This window comes from Humulus lupulus, chromosome 4, assembly GCF_963169125.1.
Source record: "Humulus lupulus chromosome 4, drHumLupu1.1, whole genome shotgun sequence".
NCBI classification, from domain to species: domain Eukaryota; kingdom Viridiplantae; phylum Streptophyta; class Magnoliopsida; order Rosales; family Cannabaceae; genus Humulus; species Humulus lupulus.
The window spans coordinates 237650110-237670070 of record NC_084796.1 but is presented as its reverse complement, the minus strand read 5'-3'; the positions used below and the strand labels follow the sequence as shown (position 1 = coordinate 237670070).

At 35.8% G+C, this 19961-nt stretch overlaps 1 protein-coding gene across 1 annotated transcript; it reads left to right on the top strand.

Annotated features, from left to right (window-relative positions):
* The first annotated feature begins 7180 nt into the window (after positions 1-7180).
* LOC133831368 (receptor protein kinase-like protein ZAR1) lies at positions 7181-11765 on the top strand. Its single transcript, XM_062261631.1, has 2 exons — positions 7181-8735; positions 10880-11765. Exons 1-2 carry the CDS (start codon positions 7418-7420, stop codon positions 11512-11514), a joined length of 1953 nt encoding a protein of 650 aa, XP_062117615.1. The 5' UTR covers positions 7181-7417; the 3' UTR covers positions 11515-11765.
* The last annotated feature ends 8196 nt before the right edge of the window (positions 11766-19961 follow it).

Sequence of the window (19961 nt, the reverse complement as noted above, 5' to 3'; positions counted from 1 at the left end):
GAACATGACTTAATTGTTTTGCTCTACAATTATTTTATTTCTTTGATAAAGAACATATTTTGTATGATTATTTTGAATTATATATTAATTATTTATGGCTTCATAGTGTGTCGATCTCAACTTGGATACCAGTGACCTTTATTACAATAAAAAAATTATGTATGTTTTCTGTTATAAGATTAGTCATGTTTAAATGTTTGGACTTGCATGGAACCCTTTTTCTATGAGAAATATTTTATGGTAAATTTTTATTGTAATGTAGTTCATCTTTAACATTATCTTCAAGCTAATAACCACTTGGAAAGAATATAATACTATAATTTTATATGTAAAATACATCTTCAAAATCATAAAATTGTCGGTCAACTTAATTATTGGCCAGATATAATTTTAAATAATTTTGGAAACATGGGAATTTTCGTGATATTTCTATAAATATAATATTTGTATTGTTTTTTTTACAGTTTCTTTCATACAATATAATACTTATATTGTATTATTATTATTATTGCTATTAAATTTTAGTAAAATATATTATTGAATTTTAAGAAAGCGAACAAATTTGCTAGGAAAAAGGGATCGGTAGTGTCTTCATCATAGGGATTTATTGGAACTTACATGAGTATGTAAGGGCAGAGTGTTTAGAGAGGAAATGAAAAATTAGAGTGAAATTGAATGAATGAACTCATTAATAAAAAAGAGCTTTGGATCGTTTAATTATACTCTGTGATGATTACAATAACAAGAATTAACATAACATAATTGTAACAGAAAGGATCCTAACAGAATACTAACTAAAAGATAACCACTAAACTAACTCTAACACCCCCCCCCCCCCCCCCCCCTCTCAAGTTACACTTGGCTCTCTAAGTTCTAACTTGATTGTAAACATTTCATACTGAGGTTGTGGTAGTGGTTTTGTTAGTATATCAACAGTTTGATGAGCTGAGGAGACATGTTGAATGTTGAGTTGTTGGGCAAGAACTCTGTCCCGAATGAAGTGCAGATCAACCTCTATATGCTTGGTTCGTTGGTGAAATACAGGATTGGAGGCAAGAAAAGTGGCCCCAAGATTGTCGCACCACAGAACGGGACATGATGGAAGTTGAATAGCAAGTTCTTGAAAGAGTGATTGAAGCCAAATTATCTCTGTTGTGGCAAGAGCAATGGCACGATACTCAGACTTGGTACTGGAGCGAGCTACAACTGTTTGCTTGCGAGAGCTCCACATGATGAGATGACCTCCTAAGTATAAGTAGTAACCTGAGGTAGATCTCCTGTCATCAAGTGAACCAGCCCAATCAGCATTAGTATAAGCTACAAGATGGAGAGACACAGCTAGTTTGAAGTGGAGGCCATAATCGATGGTGCCAACCAAATAGCGAAGAAGACGCTTGCAGGCAGACCAATGCTCAATTGTGGGAGCCTTGAGAAATTGAGAGAGTTTGTTGACGGCAAAAGAAATGTCGGGGTGAGTCAATGTGAGGTACTGAAGAGCTCCAATAGCACTTCTATAGATTGTAGGATTGGCCAAGGGGGTGCCACTAGCAGCTGAAAGTTTGGTGTTGCGACACATTGGTGTTGGTGTTGCGGCAGCTGTGGCCATATTTTTTTTGGTGAGAAGATCAGCTGCATACTTAGCTTGTGTGAGATAAATTCTAGTTGAATTTCGAGTAACTTCAAAGCCCAGAAAGTAGTGCACAGGTCCTAGATTCTTCAATGCAAAATGAAGATGCAGTTGGGATATGACTTGATTGATGAAGGCAGAGTCAGCCCCAGTTATGAGTATGTTATCGACATAGATAAGAATTAAAGTGAGTTTACCATTTTTCCTTGTGAAGAACAAGGATGTGTCAGCCTTTGAATTTTGAAAACCCCATTGTAGAAGAGAGTGTTTGAGCTTATCATACCATGCCCGAGGGGCTTGTTTCAAGCCATAAATGGCTTTGTTCAATTTGCAAACATGGTTAGGAAATTCAGAGCATCGAAAACCAGCTGGTTGAGCCATAAAGACACACTCTTGTAAGTCCCCGCTGAGAAAGGCATTGTTAATGTCAACTTGCTGAATTGGCCAGTTATGAGAGACAACCAAAGAGAAGATTACTCGAATTGTTGATGGCTTGACAACTAGACTAAAAGTTTCAAAGTAGTCACGGCTAGGGGTTTGTTGAAAACATTTGGCAACCAGTCTAGCGTTGTAGCGTTCAATGGAGCCATCAGAGTTGTACTTGATGTGATAGACCCACTTGTTGTCTATGATTGTCATATCTGATGTAAATGGAACAAGAGTTCAAGTCTTGTTCTTGATGAGAGCTATGAATTCTTTTTTCATAGCATTGAGCCATAGAGGATCTTCAAGTGTAGCCTTGACTGATTTGGGCTCAAGACTAATGTTAGAAGTCACTGTTAGAGCCTTTGGCTTATAAATTCCAGCCTTGGCTCTAGTAGTCATGGGATGTAAATTGACAACAGGTGGTGGGGGAGCATTGGGGAGTTCAGCCTGAATGTTAGCCATAGGAATAAATGGAGCTTCTGGTTCATGAGCTGCTACATGAGGTAATGGAGAGGCTGGAGCCGTGGTGCTGCTGTTTGAGTCTATAGCAGAAGTAGCTAGAGACTGAGGTACAGATGCCGCTGAGGAAGATGTTGCTTGGTCATGACATGTATTGTTTGAGGAAGGAACATTTAGTGGGGTGGGAGGTATGACAAAGGCCCCTTGTATTATTTAAGGTGGTGAAATTGGTATATTTGGTTTGGTAGGGAATAAGGTGTGATAAGGGAAACTGGTTTCATTGAACTTAACTGTTCGAGCTATGTATATTCGACCTAAGGGGTGTACGCATCTGTACCCCTTGTGGCTGGGGCTATACCCTATAAAGATGCAATGAGTTGTATTGAATGCAAGTTTGTGGGTGTTGTATGACCTTAAGAGAGGGTAACAGGAGCAGCCAAAAGTTTTCAAGAATGAATAATCAGGTTGTTGATGAAATAGGACCTCATATGGTGTTCTGAATTGTAACACAGGGGTGGGGAGTCTATAGATTGTATATGTGGCTGACATGGAGCCATCCCACCAATGTGAAAGTGGCATGTTTGCTTGAGCAAGAAAAGAGAGTCCCATATCCACCACATGGTGATGCTTTCTCTCGGCTCGACCTTGTTGCTGGTGTGTATGTGGACATGGATGTCTAAAATTGATTCCAAGAGGATCAAGTATAGATTTTAATGGTCGAAATTCACCTCCCCAATCTGATTGTACTGCTTTAATTTTCGTATTGAATTGAAGCTCAACATATGCTTTAAACTGTCTAAAAATAAGGCTGACTTCAGATTTTACTTTCATAGGATAAATCCATGTAAACTTGGAAAAATCATCAATAAAGCTGACATAATACTTGAAACCTTCCATTGATTGATAAAAGGATGGCCCCCATACATCTGTGTGCACTAATTCAAACACTGAAGTAGTTTTGGGTACAGAACTACTAAAATGCATACTATGCAATTTGCCATATTGACAAGCTTGGCAAAAAGGAAGGGAAGTACATTTAGCTTTAGACTGAATACTAGACAGTACATTTCTTAATATTTGTGGTGAGGCATGACCAAGCCTATGATGCCAAATTTGAGCTTCAGTAAAGACACCATCTTTATTCTTTGTACAATTGAAAGCAGTTGGGTGGGGATATGAGCCTGTGGTGTGGTTGGGGAGTTGAGGTGCTCTAGCTTGTGAGAGATCCAGATGGTACAATCCATGCTTAAGAGAGCCCCGAAGAAGTACTTGACCCGTAATCTTGTCCTTAATGAGACATGCATGAGAGTCAAAGATTAAAATGATGTTATTATCTGTGGTGAATTTAGAGATGCTCAATAAATTTTTAGCAATAGCAGGGGCAAGTAACACATCATTTAACATTAACTATTTTTGAGGATTAGCAGTAGAAATTATATTGGATCCAATATGAGAAATTGGAATAGTAGATCCATTACCGACTGTGATCTTGGCTTTGCCTTTGTAGTCGGTGGTGTTGTTAAGAGTTTGAGCATCAGATGTCATGTGATGGGTGGCTCCACTGTCCACATACCAGCCATTATCTTCTGAATTTGTTGTGGAGTCAGACAGAAGAGCTTGAGGATTGGGGCCACTATTTTGAGGTGAAGATGAGTTTCCTTGATTGTCTGTATCGTAACGATGATAGCATTTGTAAGCAAGATGGCCTATCTTGCCACATATTTGACAAACGGGTCGGGAGCCGCAACCGCGTCCATTGGAGGAGCCTCGACCTCCAGATTGGGAACCTCGACCTTGAGAATTTCCACGACCATTGTATTGTCCTCTGCCCGTGGAGTTGTTTTGATTCGGAGCTGAGGGAGGTTTGTTGAACTGAGCATAATTGGCTTGACTCTAATCCAGATTTTGTGGTGTGGATTATTCAATGCGCATTTCTTGATTCTGAAGCATGTATTGAACTTCTTGAAGAGTTAAAGCATCATCTCTTGCAGTGAGCAAGACAACCACTGTTTCGTACTAATGGCCAGCTCCTCCAAGAATATACATGGCCAATTCTTGATCTGAGAGTTTGTGACCTGCAGCTGCTAAAGAATCAGCAAGATTCTTCATCTTCAAGATGTACTCATCTATGCTCATGGAGCCTTTCTTTGTGTTTTGGATTGCAAGTCGAAGTTGAAGCTGTCTGGCCTTGGATTGAGTGGCGGAGAGGCTAGTGAAGACAGTCCAGATCTCGGCGGCCGATTCACAATGAAGAACATGTCCAAGCATTGCCTCAGAGAGAGAATTCATGAGCCAACTTATAAGTAAAGCATCACAACGAGACCAATGTTCAAAGGCAGGGTTGATCGTGTTGGTACCTGGGAGAAGAGGATCTGGTCTTGGAGTGGTGCTAAGAACAATTCCATCAAGTCCATGCACACGAACAGAGGGAAGTATCAATGATTGCCAGTATGTGTAATTGTGGCGATCCAGTCGAATATTCAGCAGAAGAAGATTGTTTTGGATCTGAAATTGAGGAGCGGCGGCCAGTTGATCGATCGGAGCTTGAGGTGGGCGATTGGGAGCATTGGGACGAGGATCATCAGGATCGGCCATAGGTATGATACCATGTAAGAGCATAGTGTTTAGAGAGGAAATGAAAAATTAGAGTAAAATTGAATGAATGAGCTCATTAATAAAAGAGAGTTTTGGATCATTTTTTTATACTCTGTGATAATTACAATAACAAGAATTAACATAACATAATTGTAATAGAAAGGATCCTAACAGAATACTAACTAAAAGATAACCACTAAACTAACTCTAATAGAGTAATAACTTCAACCTCACTATGGTTGGTGGGAATCGACCCCTCGATGGCTTGAATTAGTAGATTATCATTTGCATACCACAGAAAGTAAAAAAAGAAATAAAACAAGCAATATTTTATAAAATCTTTCAAACATATTTGAAAAAAAAAGAGGAGGATTGCGTTGTACAAATTTATCTAAATTAAATTCATTGCACATTTGAGATAGATTATATAAAGACGATAATATTTATTATTCTTGAATTAATAAGGTACGGATAAGACGAAATAATTTATTATGTATTTAAAAAAATTGTAGCCTAATCGAATTTACATTGTATTACTTCAAAAAAACTTATTACTTCTATATATATTTTTGAATTTTTAACTCAACTAAATTATGTATTATGTACTAGTAATAAAAAAGGCATACGTTATGGAAATTGGAAACCGTGAAAGGTGTAGTGTGTTTAGGAGTTAATCCTACGTATAATTATAATACTAGATCCCGCTTTATTGGTTATCTTCCTTTCAATTTGAATCTTCAAAACGGGACTTAGATTTACTAAAATACCCTTCGTTAGAGAAACTGAACTCAACCCTCGAAAAAGTGTACTGATCTCACTACACATTTCCATGCAGCAATGATTTTTCTGACATCACACTAAAATTACATTGCTGTCCCCACTCGAACCACTTTCTTCCTTAACTTTCTCCTGTTTCTCAAAAACTGACTGTCCTTTTCTTTGGAGAGTGTGCACAACGGCACAAAAACTACAAAATTGTACAAAATATGTGTCTTTTGTTTTGTATTTCTAATTTGTGTGGTTTAAGCAATACGTTTAATGTACTATATATATGTATATGTACATAAGAAAATGCTTAACAATGAGGCAAAATAAATTACCTTAAACGATGCAAAGTACTTTATCCACATTTCAAATATTTGTATTGAAACAAAGTGTGACTATTTAATACACTACATGCATAGTAAAAGCCAAAAATTGGTTGGTTAAATGAAAATCCATATTATATGGGACCGCAATTACAGTTTTAGTGGGTTTAAATTACTTTTCTGTTTAGCTCATAATCTTGTTACTATTATCATTACAATCCTAAGGTTCTTAGCACTAAAAAAATACTAATTTGATAACTCTTATCAATAATTAATCTGAAAAGATTGTCCCATTTTACCATATAAAGATTACAAATGTGATTTAAGTTTTTGAAAATAGAAAGAGAAATCATATGAATAAGATTCATTTTACCATAGCGTGATCAATTAATCATAAAATATAAGAACCAAATACATATCAAATTTGATATTTGGGAATAACTTAAGTAGTTGGATATGTGAGTATACATGGAAAAGAAAAAAGATAAAAATCTCTAATGTATAAAAAAAACATATCAAAATTCAATTTATCATGACTATTAAATGAGTAATGAAATGTGCAGATAAAATATGCACTAAATTATTAGCTTTTTAAAATATTACATTCCTTCTTAAACAAATATGAAGTCATTATGTTAGAATTCCTCTAAATCAGTTATAATTATAGAGAAAATTATTAAAATTACCTCCTAATAGCTCATTTAAACAATTCTATAAAAATGATTTTTTTATATTTTTTATTTTATTTTCTATATTTATAGATTTTTAAGCGTTTTTTTAAATATTTTTTTTATTTTTTAATATTTTAATAATGTAAAAAATATATATAGAAAAATTGCCGTACTCTTAATATTTTGTGTTCCCATAATATTACTGTTCCAGTTAAATTCGATTCCAATTCATACCTTAAAATAAAATGTTGTCTCGACATTAATAAATTACCCTTTGTTTTTTGGACAATTCCAAATTGAGAGGAGACGAAGGGTAAAGTAGTTAAAATAATAGTGTCTAAAGAATTCAAATTAGAAAAGACACGTTGCTACTCGCCACCCCGAGAGAAATAATTGTTCCACTTCAAACTCAAAACAAAACCTCTTCTTCTTCCTCAGACTAGTCTGTATTTTTTTCCTCTGAGCAACTTCTCGTTGCAGAGAGAGAACTGAGAACCTGAGCTTAAATGACTCAACACTGAGTGTCATTCTCAAAAAATCTAGCTCAAAAAATGGTTTCTTCACTTCAATTCCTTTCGTTTTTCTTCTTTTTTGTTTCAATCTCGTACGGACTCAACTCCGATGGACTCTCACTCCTCGCACTCAAAGCCGCCATCGACACCGACCCAACTGGCATTCTCGGGTCCTGGTCCGACTCCGATCCCAATCCTTGCAGCTGGCGGGGCGTGGCCTGCACGCGCGGCCGAGTCATTGATGTTTATCTTCCTAACAAGGGCTTCACTGGCTACATTCCGTCTGAACTCGGCCACCTCGACTCGCTCAAGCGACTCAGTCTCGCTCACAACAACTTCTCTCGTCCCATTTCGCTTCACCTCTTCAACGCCACCAGCCTAGTCATCCTCGACCTCTCTCACAACTCCCTCTCCGGCCCAATCCCGCCTCAAATCTCAGCACTGAAATTCCTCAGGCACCTCGACTTCTCCTCCAACTTCCTCAATGGCTCCCTCCCCGAATCCCTTGGCCAACTCCAATCCCTCGTTGGAACCCTGAACCTCTCCTATAACCGATTCACCGGCGGGATTCCTTCGTCGTACGGAAGAATTCCGGTCCCGGTCAGCTTAGATCTCCGGCACAACAACCTCACTGGGAAAATCCCTCAGGTCGGGTCACTACTTAACCAGGGACCCACCGCCTTCTCCGGAAATCCGAGCCTCTGCGGATTCCCATTAGAAACTCAATGCCCCGAAGCTCAAAATCCTAATCTCTCTAAGAGCACATCGGATGGGGATCAGAACCCTCAGAAGCCTCTGAACGAAAACCCCGATTTGATCTCCGGCGACGGGAGAGGAAAAGAGGGAGGCATGTCGGTGACCGTACCGATCGTATCGGGTATTTCGTTGGTGATCGGGGCGGTCTTCGTGACGGTCTGGATTTTCCGGCGGAAATCAGCAGCGGAGACTGGGAGCGAGGGCAAAATGGGAAAAGAAAAGGCGGAGACTGAAGTGGTAGTGGAAGAAGAGGGGCAAAAAGGTAAATTCGTAGTGATGGACGAAGGGTTCAGTTTAGACTTGGAGGATTTGCTAAGGGCATCGGCTTACGTGGTGGGGAAGAGCAGAAGTGGAATCGTGTACAGAGTGGTGGCTCGGGGTGGGGGATCAGGCGTGGCCGCAACAGTTGTAGCCGTTAGGAGGCTAAGCGAATGCGAGGACGCCACGTGGAGGTTCAAGGATTTTGAGTACGAGATCGATGCTATCGGGCGGGTCCACCATCCGAATATCGTACCGCTCAGAGCTTATTACTACGCTAACGATGAAAAACTATTGGTTACTGATTTCATCCGCAATGGTAGTCTCTACACTGCGCTCCACGGTAACACTTCTATGCCCTTTCATTTATTTCAAATATTAAAATATTCATTTAGTTTATTTTATTTTATTTATTTGCGATTTTAAATTAGAAAATCTGAATTGAATATTGCTACATGACTGAATTTTTGCATTTATATGAATCTCTGACTTGTTTTTGGTTTGGTTCCAATGTGCACATGGATGTTATAAACGTATAATAATGTCACCATTTTGTGAGGCTAAAATTGTTTCAATCATATGAGTAAAAATATATTTCAACCCTTTTTCTTTTATAGACGTTTAATATTTTTCTGTCACCATTCTATGAGAATGTCTGCTATTTATTGAAATTTAAATAATTAAATCAGTGAAAAATATTCAGAGATCCCTTATGAGATTTGAAAATATAGTGTCCGACAGTACTACCCAGCACCTCCTATTATATTTATCAGTATCTAAATCCATATCAACAACTTTTCACATCCCGAGAAATTTACTTTTGTTTTGTTTACTTTCTTTGTATTATACTCTGATGAAAGATTACAATGAAAGAAAAATGAAAATTGTATAGCTACAATTTTCAAAACAGTAGCATGCATGTGAAAGAGAAAGGCAGCTGAATATAGATCACAGCCAATGTAATTTATTACTGTTGTTTTTATTAGGTCAGTACAGTTATACTTTTTGTGCCCTCATAATTAAAGCCAGATTTCACCTTAGAGCATGTTTTATTTGAAAAAGATTTTTAACCTTATTACAAAGATCCAAGTTTAGAGACTGTAGATTAAGACATAGTAATAGCCCCAAAAGTTAAAAAGCACAGAGCAGTACTAATGAATTGCTATATTATGTTTACTTTTGAAGTTGATACTTTGATACAGATTATAGCTTGTGAATAAATAATAACCAATAAACTCCCATGAGATTCCATCTTCTTTTGGAATAGCTGTTGTGACAAACTATATTTGTTTTGTAGTTAAGAGTTATGTAAGTTGTCTAAGTTGAAAAGTCATTAAATTTTATCAGTGGCCATTCTAAATATTTCTATACCGTCATTTATGATAAGATTGTAATCCATGATTTTGATGGGTCCAAAAGTAGTTAAATCCCAACATAATCATCCCCTTGTCATGCTACATGGCTTTTGAGTTGACTTTTTTTCCATAATTTTTCTTCAAAATTTGAACGAGTCAATGTCCTTGTATCTTTCTTTTTACAAAAGGAATATAATATTTTAGTTGCATTTCCATTTCGATTCTGTTATCCTTATTTTTCTTCCGGGTTGATAATCGAAATGCATACCTGTTTCTTTTTTTTTTTTGCTTCTTTTGGGTTATCTTTCATTTGGTCTGACAATCTCAGTGTTTTGTCCGTACTAGTTTTTATTAATATTTCGATTAATGCTGTGCTGGGCCATATTTCCTTTGGTTTTTTCCTGTCGTAAATGAATATTTTCTGACAGTTGATCCCTCAAAGGGTGACTTTTCATGGTTGGTTTCAACGTCCTCCATGAGAAGTTGGTTCTGTGGATCCGTGATTTCTCATTTTGTATCTATGAAAGACTCAAATATCTTTAGGCTATGTTTGGTATGAATGGGAGAGAGTAGGATGGCTCCGGAGTTTAGGAAGGACAGAGAGAATAGTTGTTCTCCTTTATGTTGTTTTGATGGTGGAGAGGAAATTAATTATTAAAATTACTATTTTATCTTTTAATATAAATATTTATTATTTTTTTAAAAGGATATATGACATTTACATATTATTATTTTTTTGTCTTTTTCTTGGATCTTGGAGGGATTGAATTTTTAAGCTGAGACCTTCTCCCTCCATCTCTCCTCTCTCTCTTGCCAAACAAAAGGATTCAACCTCTCCTTCCAACCAAACATAGTGCTAATGGTGACTGACGTAGTGACATGTGCATGGTTTTCCATTCAAACACATTTCACTTGCTACATAATCATGCAAGTGGACCCCCGGAACTTCTTTCACAAGTCTTACTGTATGCTATTTTTGCTTCAGAAATCTATGAGAGAAAAAATATTTGCTAGCATAAATCATAATATTGAAGCGAAAATACTATCTGAACGATTTTTGAAACATACATCACTCCTTGTGTTTATTTGTTTCTCTATGAATATGAAGATTACTTATTTTCATGATAAGCAGGGGGTCCTTCCAGTTCTTTACCGCCATTATCATGGTCAGCAAGGTTAAAAATTGCTCAAGGAAGTGCTAGAGGCTTAATGTACATACATGAGTACAGCCCTCGGAAATATGTTCATGGCAACATTAAGTCAACAAAAATCCTCCTTGATGATGATTTGCAACCTTGCATATCTGGATTTGGACTCACGCGTCTTGTATCGGGTTCCTCCAAGTTCACTTCATCAGCATCCAAAAAGCATAACACAAACTCTTCCTTTGTCACTGCTGGCTTGAAAATCACGGCTCCCTCAACCGTTTACATGGCGCCTGAGGCTCGGATACCAGGCAGCAAGTTCACTCAAAAATGCGATGTGTACTCTTTTGGCGTTGTGCTTTTAGAGATTCTGACTGGTAAGCTTCCGGATGAGGGCCCTGAGAATGATGACAAGGGACTGGAGAGTGTGATCAGGAAGGCTTTTAAAGAGGAAAAGCCGTTGTCTGAGATTATAGACCCTGCACTTCTTCACGAGGCTCATGCAAAGAAACAAGTTGTTGCAGCCTTCCACATTGCCCTCAATTGCACAGAACTCGACCCAGAAATTCGTCCTCGGATGAAGACAGTCTCAGAGAGTCTTGATCGAATCAGATTGCAATGAGAAACAACTAGGTTGGCAGAAATATGTAAAAAGTTTTTTTGTTTCTTTAGCCTAACGGCTCTTGTTTTGGATCTTTGAAACTGGGAATAGTAGAGAATAGTCTGTGGTGTATCTTTTCTGTTGAGTGCATTGTAGAAGTTAGAGAAAATCCTTTGTCTTCCAGTGGTAGGGATTTGGTTTTTTAATCTCTAAAATTAATGGTCAAATGGAAAATTAGATCAATGGAGATGTCCAAAATTCTCTAGTGTTGACTTTTCTTGTGTTATTCAAACGCAGTTTTCAGGTAGGCTATGGGATTTACATTGGCTTCCAACTCATTAGTCTATGGCTTTACACTAGTGAAAATAAATTAAAAACTCTACGAGTTACCCAACTCTTCAAAAATCAAATTCAGATTTCGATTTTTTTTTATTTAGTCAAAGGTGGGTGAATTAGAGCTTCTAACAACTAAAGTAATAACTACTCCAACATAAGAAATTGGTAGTTGAAGGGGAACTAATCTTTCAAATCAACTCTCATCAACTTTGTTGTAATTAGTATAAATCGAAATCTATAAAGTCAGCTCTCATCAACTTCGCTGTAATTACTATAAGTCGAAATCAATAAAGTCAGGTCTCATCAACTTAGTTTTTTTTTTTTTGAGCAAACTCATCAACTTAGTTATGTTTACATTTAGTTGTGGTAAAGGTGTTAATTGGGTTGTATAAGGTCATTTTGACATATTTGGTATTTTTACTCAAATATAACTCATGTATGAAAACAAAACAAACAAATTGAAAAAAAAAATGCAAAGCTAGTAAAAAAAAAGTATATGCCATTTTACTATAGTGATTTCTTAAACACCCACTTGTTACATTACCAAATTGGTTTCATATCAAAATCTTAAATAAAAAAAAATATCTACAACTAAACTTACCACTGAAGCCCCAAATACATAAAAGTTATTAATAAAACCCTACAAACAAACAATAACAGAGGGAAATTGATACCATTGTTTTGTAATGCTAAAAATTTGAACCAAATAAGTCTCAAACTTTTGAAGATAATATCGTATTCAAGTATCGACATTTCTTTTATTTATCTGAGGTGAAGATAAAGATATTAACATGTTGCTTGTTGAAAGAGGAGATAAATATGCTAATTTTCCATTATTTTTCGATGGAGAAGACATAGAAGCTAACTTTCTCTTGTTAATCCTTCTTTCCTTGGGTCAAGGGTTTGAATCCCACCACAGCCCCCTTGAGAAGGATGTGTGCCTAACTCCTTTAAGTCAGGCTACGTTGTGGCGATGTCATCCTTAATGGGATGAGAACCTTTAATGCACGTTTGTCGATAATCTAATTAAAGGAAGATGATGTATGAGTCCCCTATACTGGCATGTGATCATGAGAATTGCTAAAAAGTTGAAGAGATGAGAGTGAGATCGGCACCATGTGATCCCATTTTAAAAAAAAAAGATTTTGTTACCAAAGAAAAAAATATAGAAGCATAGATTTGTACAATCGTTAACATCTATAATTATTACAAAATAAATGTCTTGGAAATTTATAAGGAAAATAAGGGAGGGACAAAATCTATCTAGAATAAAAATTGAACTCAACAAAGTTAAGAATGACACAAACTCAAAGATTACGTAGTACAAAATTCTTGACTGTAATATAAATACTCATGATTAAATTTCATATTTTTATAACTGAAATTCCCAAGTCAATAATTCAAATCAAATCTACAGATTGATTATAAAAAAATCACTCCAAATTCGAATATTTTGGCAAACTACCCTAAACTCGTATTAATATTGCAACATTAGAATTTTTAGTATATTTTTGTATTCAATATATGAATAAATTTTGTTATTCAAATATCTCTCTTTTCATTAATATGCGTAAAATCATTTTAATTTACAAGAAAAAAGAGAGACCTTAAGTTTAAAGATCATAAAAATTAGTGATTAGGCAAGTTTTCTATTTTATATTGCGTTAGTATATTTTATTATGTCTCCAACTTTCTTCGGATATATTATCTAAGTCTTTGTTTATGTGTTTGACATGTGACTACTAACAGTTGAAAAATAGTATTGTAGTAATTAATGTGATACAAAATCACAAGTTTGTAGATTCGACTACTACAAAAAATAGTTTGGGAATCTTAACGTTACATTTTAAGAATATTGGGACCACAAATATTATTTACCTTATAATTAAATCTTATTCCAAGATTTTTTATTATTGAAAATTAAAAATCAAATTGAATGGGAGGTTTTTGTATTTATTCTATCACATTTTCAAATAAATGTAGAATGATATGAAATTAGTAGGTTATAACATTATTAAAAATAAAGAAGATAAATATAAGATTTCGTATTTTCATATAAGATCATAAAGTAATTTTTTTTAATCAAACTTCAAATGTGACAATATTAGTGTTAATTATCTAAAGAGATTTTGTTATAGCAAAGTATATTATTACAAGTTCATGCAATTACTGATTTGAATGACATTTAGAATGTCTTCATTTTTTACTCTTTGTGATCTGAAAGAGAGATTTTTTTTTTAATACTCATATATACATGCATGACGATATGAGAGCCTTTCTCACGTATATGATACTACAAATAAAGGGTATTATCATGTAAACGATGTATCATTCTCTCACTCTTTTTTTTTAATTTTGTTTTGTTTATTAATGTTTTCATTTTCAGGTGAAGCATGTTTTCGTTATCTCAGCCCTATTTTTTGAGGTTTGATTTCCTTTTTAGTTTTATTTTTTTATATCATGTTAGAACCAATGTTATATGTTTTTAACACCTATATCAAAGTATGAAACCAATTTTCCCCGCTAGATTCTCTTGTCGTTGATGTGTTCATTCTCGTTGAATTTCTTTTTTAAATAGCTCAGTGTTTGGCTTCTTAACTAAAAACTATTTTTTGTTTTTAAAAGCTAAAAACTGTTTTTTGAAAACAAGTTGATGTGTTTGGCATTGTTTTTAAAAAATAAATTTTAAAAACAAAGTTACAAAAAACAGAAAATTTTGAGAACAACAAAAAGTTATTTTTTGTTGTTCTCAAATTTGTCACATCATTTTCTCTCATCACTTAATAGTTTCTCATTTTCTCTCTCGTCATTTTTTCTCTCTCGCCATTTCCTCTCTTTCTACTCACTTCTCCCTCTTCACTTTCTTTCTCTTCACACTTTCTCTCTGTTATTTTAAATCCCCTTATAAGCTTTCATACAAAGTTTCGGTTACAACAAATCAAGAACATAGTTACTCAAATCAAGATAATTACAGCAAGGCAAGTTTATTTTACCAGAAACTCAGCTCAACACAACAGACTCAACAAATTTATTAACAGAACAATACAACAGTCTTAACAAACTTCTCATAGATATGCATCTCTACAGAAATATATAAATAAGAGGAAAGAGGTTCAAAAAATCATATCATCCAAAAGATAAAGCTAGATCTTAGAGAGAGAAGCTCCTGTTCCAGTAGAGTGTTTCCAGATCTTGAGAGAGAAAGAGAGAACCTCGTGAGGTGTTCATGTAAAGAAAGAAAAGAGAGATAGTTAGTTTCAGTGAGAAAAATTTGATAAACTGAGAAACAAAAGTAAGGAAGAGAAGGGTATTGAGGCTTACCAGTCAATCTGTGACTTGGATCCTCCATTGCTATACAAAAGCTTTGATTGATTAGTGAAAGAACAGAGTTGCATCCCTGAGGCGAGCTCAACGAGGAAGTAGTCCAGATTTGGGGCGAACCTCAATAAATCACTTTGTTTGTTTTTCATTTTCCCTCCACTCTCATCTTGCATCTCTGATTTGTTTTTCTTTTCTCTGAATATATTGTTCTCTGGTTTTTCCCTATCCCTAAAGTTCAGAAAAAGTTTTTTTGTGTTAAGGAAAGAAGAAAAAGAAAAAGATCTAATATAGTATCTGAATACAAAAAAGGCAATATTAAATAATAGGGTATTATTGATTTGTGTGTAACGTGCCACTTTATTGAGCAGTGTATTTAGTCTTGGGAAATGTCATTTTGACCTTGGTATTTTAAATTGATCTTCTGAGTTGGTGTAGGGTCAAATCACTATCAGTAAAAAAATCCTACAGTGGTATCAAAGCCAGGTTCTTGGCTGGAAGATTCAACTCAAGGTGTGATCAAGAAAGCTATCAAGACCGGAGGAAGGTGATCCTCCAAAGGCAGGGTTCGACACATGAAGCTTTGTGGATATCCCTTTGGATAATCCAGCTGAACACCTTCCAGATTTACCTATTTTGAACTTAGAATTTTCTAACATGAGTAATATTAAAATTGATATTGACAAGTTTGATGGTTCAGGTGACTCTAGGATCTGGAGGAGAAAGATAAGGTCACTGCTTGCACAACAAAAACTATTGTGGGTTCTTGAAGATCATATTGCATGGCCAGAAAACAAATCAAAGATTCAACAAGAAGAATTTCTAGAAACTGCTACTGGGATTATAATTTTCAATCTGTCAGATGCTATTATCAGATTGGTGGACAAAGAAGAAACCCCAGCAAAAATATGGAAGAAACTTGAAGAGCAATTTCAATAGAAATCCCTAACTAATAAGATTTTTCTGAAGGAAAGGATATTTGGCTACAAGATGAGTCATTCAAAGATATTGGATCAAAACCTAGATGAATTTCTAAGAATTCACATTGAGCTGGCTAACTCAGGAGAGAATGAATCCCTAAGTGATGAAAATCAAGCTATTATCATACTTAACTCACTGCCAGATTCTTACAGGGAAGTGAAAACAGCAATCAAATATGGGAGGACAGAAATTACCCTTGAAGAAGTCATCTTAGCCCTTAAATCTAAAGACCTAGAGATGAAGAATGAAAAGATGGGTTCATCACATGGGGAATTAAACTTTAGTCAAGGAAAGCCTCAGCATAAGAAGTCATATCATAGTCATAATCGAGGCAGAAGTCAACACAGAGGACACTCTAAAGGGCCAAGCAATAACAGAGGTAGATCTAGTTCAAGAGGGCCATCTGATCGTTAAAGGTGTTTCCATTGTGGAAAGCTGGGACATATGAAAAGGGACTACTACATTTGGCAAAGAAAGAACAAGTTCAGATTAGAAGGACAAGATTCTGAATCAAACAAGTCAGATTACCATTCATCTAGACACAAGATAGAACACCAATCTGCAAATTTAAGTGAGGGATATGACAGTGGTGAAGTCTATGTAGCCGCTACAACATTCAGAGATGATTGGATCCTAGACTCAGGTTGTACTTTCCATATGACTAATTCTAAACAATTTTTAACTGATTACAAGGACTCATCATGTGGAAAAGTTATTCTAGGCAACAATCAAACATGTCAAATTGAAGGATCAGGAACAATAGGTTTCAGGATGTTTGATGGGGTCACTAGATCACTAATAGGTGTAAGGTACATTCCTAACCTTGCTAGAAGCCTAATTTCAATAAGTGTTCTAGATGACATAGGTATTGTAAGCAAAATTGAGGCAGGTACCATGAGGCTAAGTAAAGGAGCCATGACCATCATAAAGGGATACAAACATGAAGGTTTGTACCACTTACAAGGGGAACCAGTAACTCAGTGCAATAACACAATAGCTCAAGCAAATGAAGATCAAAAAGCTATACTGTGGCATAGGCGACTTGGGCATATCAGTGAAAAAGTACAAATTCTAAGTAAGCAAAACTTGTTTGGTAAGGATAAAGTGAGTAGTGCTGACTTCTGTGAATCATGTATTCTTGGTAAGCATCATAGGCTAAAATTTAGCATTGGCACACACAAAACAAAAGAAATTTTAGAATATGTGCATTCAGATTTATGGGGTCCAGAAAATATTTCTACACATGAGGGTTGTTCTTACTTTATGTCTATAATAGATGACTATTCTAGGAAAGTGTGGGTTTTTCTTCTCAAACATAAGAGTGAAGCTTTTCAAAAGTTTATTCAGTAGAAAACACTCATAGAAACCCTCACAAATCACAAAGTCAAAACCCTAAGAACAGATAATGACCTAGAATATTGCAATGGTCAATTTGATTCATATTGTAGAGAAGTGGGTATCCAAAGGCATAGAACTGTTAGATTAACCCCTCAACAAAATGGTGTTGCTGAGAGGATGAACATATCCTTAATGAACAAAGTAAGATGTTTATTACAACAATCAGGGTTAGCCAAAAGTTTTTTTGGGGAAGCTGTTATAACTACTGCATATTTAGTAAACAAGTGTCCATCAAGTGCAATAGAATGTAAAACCCCAGAGGAAATGTGGTCGGGAAAGCCTCCAAATCTTTCTAACCTTAGAGTATTTGGTTGTGTGGCCTATGCACACCAAAGTGTGGGCAAGTTAGAGCCTAGGGCTTTAAAGTGTGTCTTCCTAGGGTATCCTGAGGGCATTAAAGGGTATCAACTATGGGTTAAAGAAAATTCTGGTTTTAAAACTATTATTAGTAGAGATGTTATTTTCAAAGAAGACATTTTTCCATGTGTTACTAACTCTGTTTCTAGTGCAGATATGTTTTTAAATACTAACCATGCAGGTACCACTATAAATTACCAATCAAAGACAAATCATGCACAAGTTAGAACACAAGTACCCAACACTAATCAGGTGGAAAATATGCAGGAAACAACTACACAAAATGAACCAGTACAAGAAGAAACAGTACCCGAAGACACAGATCAAGTGGAACCAAACAATGAAGAGCAAACAGAAGCAGAATCTCTTGCAAATTCTCAACTAACCCGAGATAGAGCTAAGAGGACATCTAAGCCAAACCAGAAATCCAGTTTCAATGCCTGGGAGGAAGTTCTAGCTTATGCTTTTATGAGTGCTACAGGGATAAACAGAACAAAACCAACTACCTATGAAGAAGCTATAAAAGACAAGGACTCTAGACATTGGATCAAGACTATGAATGAGGAAATGACTTCACTAATAAAGAACCAGACCTGGAAATTGGTGTCTAAACCTAAAGGTAAAAGTATAGTGGCATGTAAATGGTTGTATAGGTTGAAAGAAGGCAGAGATGAAAGCAATCCTATAAAGTACAAGACAAGATTGGTGGCTAAAGGATTTACCCAAAAGGAAGGGATAGACTTTACAAAAAAAAATTCTCCAGTAGTTAAGTACAAGACTATAAGGATTATGTTGGGATTAGCTACTCAATACAATCTGGAAGTGGATCAGATGGATGTCACTACAACTTACTTACATGGTGAGCTAGAAGAGGACATATATATGGAACGACCCAAAGGTTTTGAAGTTAAAGGAAAGGAAAACCAGGTATGCAAACTAATTAAATCCCTATATGGTCTCAAGCAATCACCTAGGCAATGGAATAAAAGGTTTGATGAATTTATGAGTAAGAAAGGATTCAACAGGAGCTATTATGATACCTGCCTATACTACAAAGGGAATAGAATTGAAGAAGTTATTTACTTACTGCTCTATGTAGATGACATGCTCATTATTAGTAAAGAGAGATACAAAGTAGAACGCATGAAGGGATGGCTCAAGTCACAATTCAAAATGAAGGATCTAGGAGAAGCAACTAAGATCCTAGAGATATGTATCAAGAGGAATAGAGAAAAAGGAGCCCTAACTCTAACTCAAAAAGATTACATATAGAAAATCATCGAGAAGTTTGCAATGAAAGGAGCAAAGACAACCAAACAGCCTATGACTAACCAACACTGTCTACGCAAGGAGCAATGCCCTAAAACACAAGCAGAAATAGAAGAAATGAGTAAGGTACCCTACTCAAATGCAGTTGGCTCTATTATGTATCTCATGGTATGTACAAGACCTGATTTAGCTTATTCTATAAGTGTTCTCAGTAAGTATATGGCAAATCCTGGGTTAGAGCATTGAAGGGCAATGAAATGGGTATTCAGGTACCTATTGGGCACTACTGACATTGGCCTAAAGTTTACTAAGTATTCTAACAGTAATCTAATAGAGGGTTACTGTGATGCTGATTTTGCTGGGGACAGAGATCACAGAAAGTCTACATCAGCTTACTATTTCCTAGTGGGAAGCAACTGTGTCAACTGGAGAGTTCAACTACAACCTATAGTGGCTTTATCTACAACTGAGTCAGAATATGTGGTTGTTACCGAAGCTATAAAGGAAGCTATTTGGATCAAAGGTCTAATGGAAGAGCTAAAGCTGCTAAAGGAAATCCCTACTGTCTACTCAAATGGCCAAAGTTGTATACATCTGTGTAAGAATCCTGTATTTCATGATAGAACTAAACATGTGGGAATTAAGTATCATTTTATTAGGGATCAGGTGACTCAAGGAATGGTCAATATCGAAAAGGTACCTATAGAAGAGAATCCTGCTGTTATGGGTACTAAGATAATAAACCTAGCTAAGTTCAGACACTGTATGAGCTTGCTGGGAATTAGTAATGGAGGCTAACCATTACTAAT

Bases quoted from the DNA above. Each gene is read 5' to 3' on its own strand.
- LOC133831368 (XM_062261631.1), top strand. From the start codon at position 7,418: ATGGTTTCTTCACTTCAATTCCTTTCGTTTTTCTTCTTTTTTGTTTCA. The intron at 8,736-10,879 runs GTAACACTTCTA...CATGATAAGCAG, and splicing joins TCTCTACACTGCGCTCCACG to GGGGTCCTTCCAGTTCTTTA.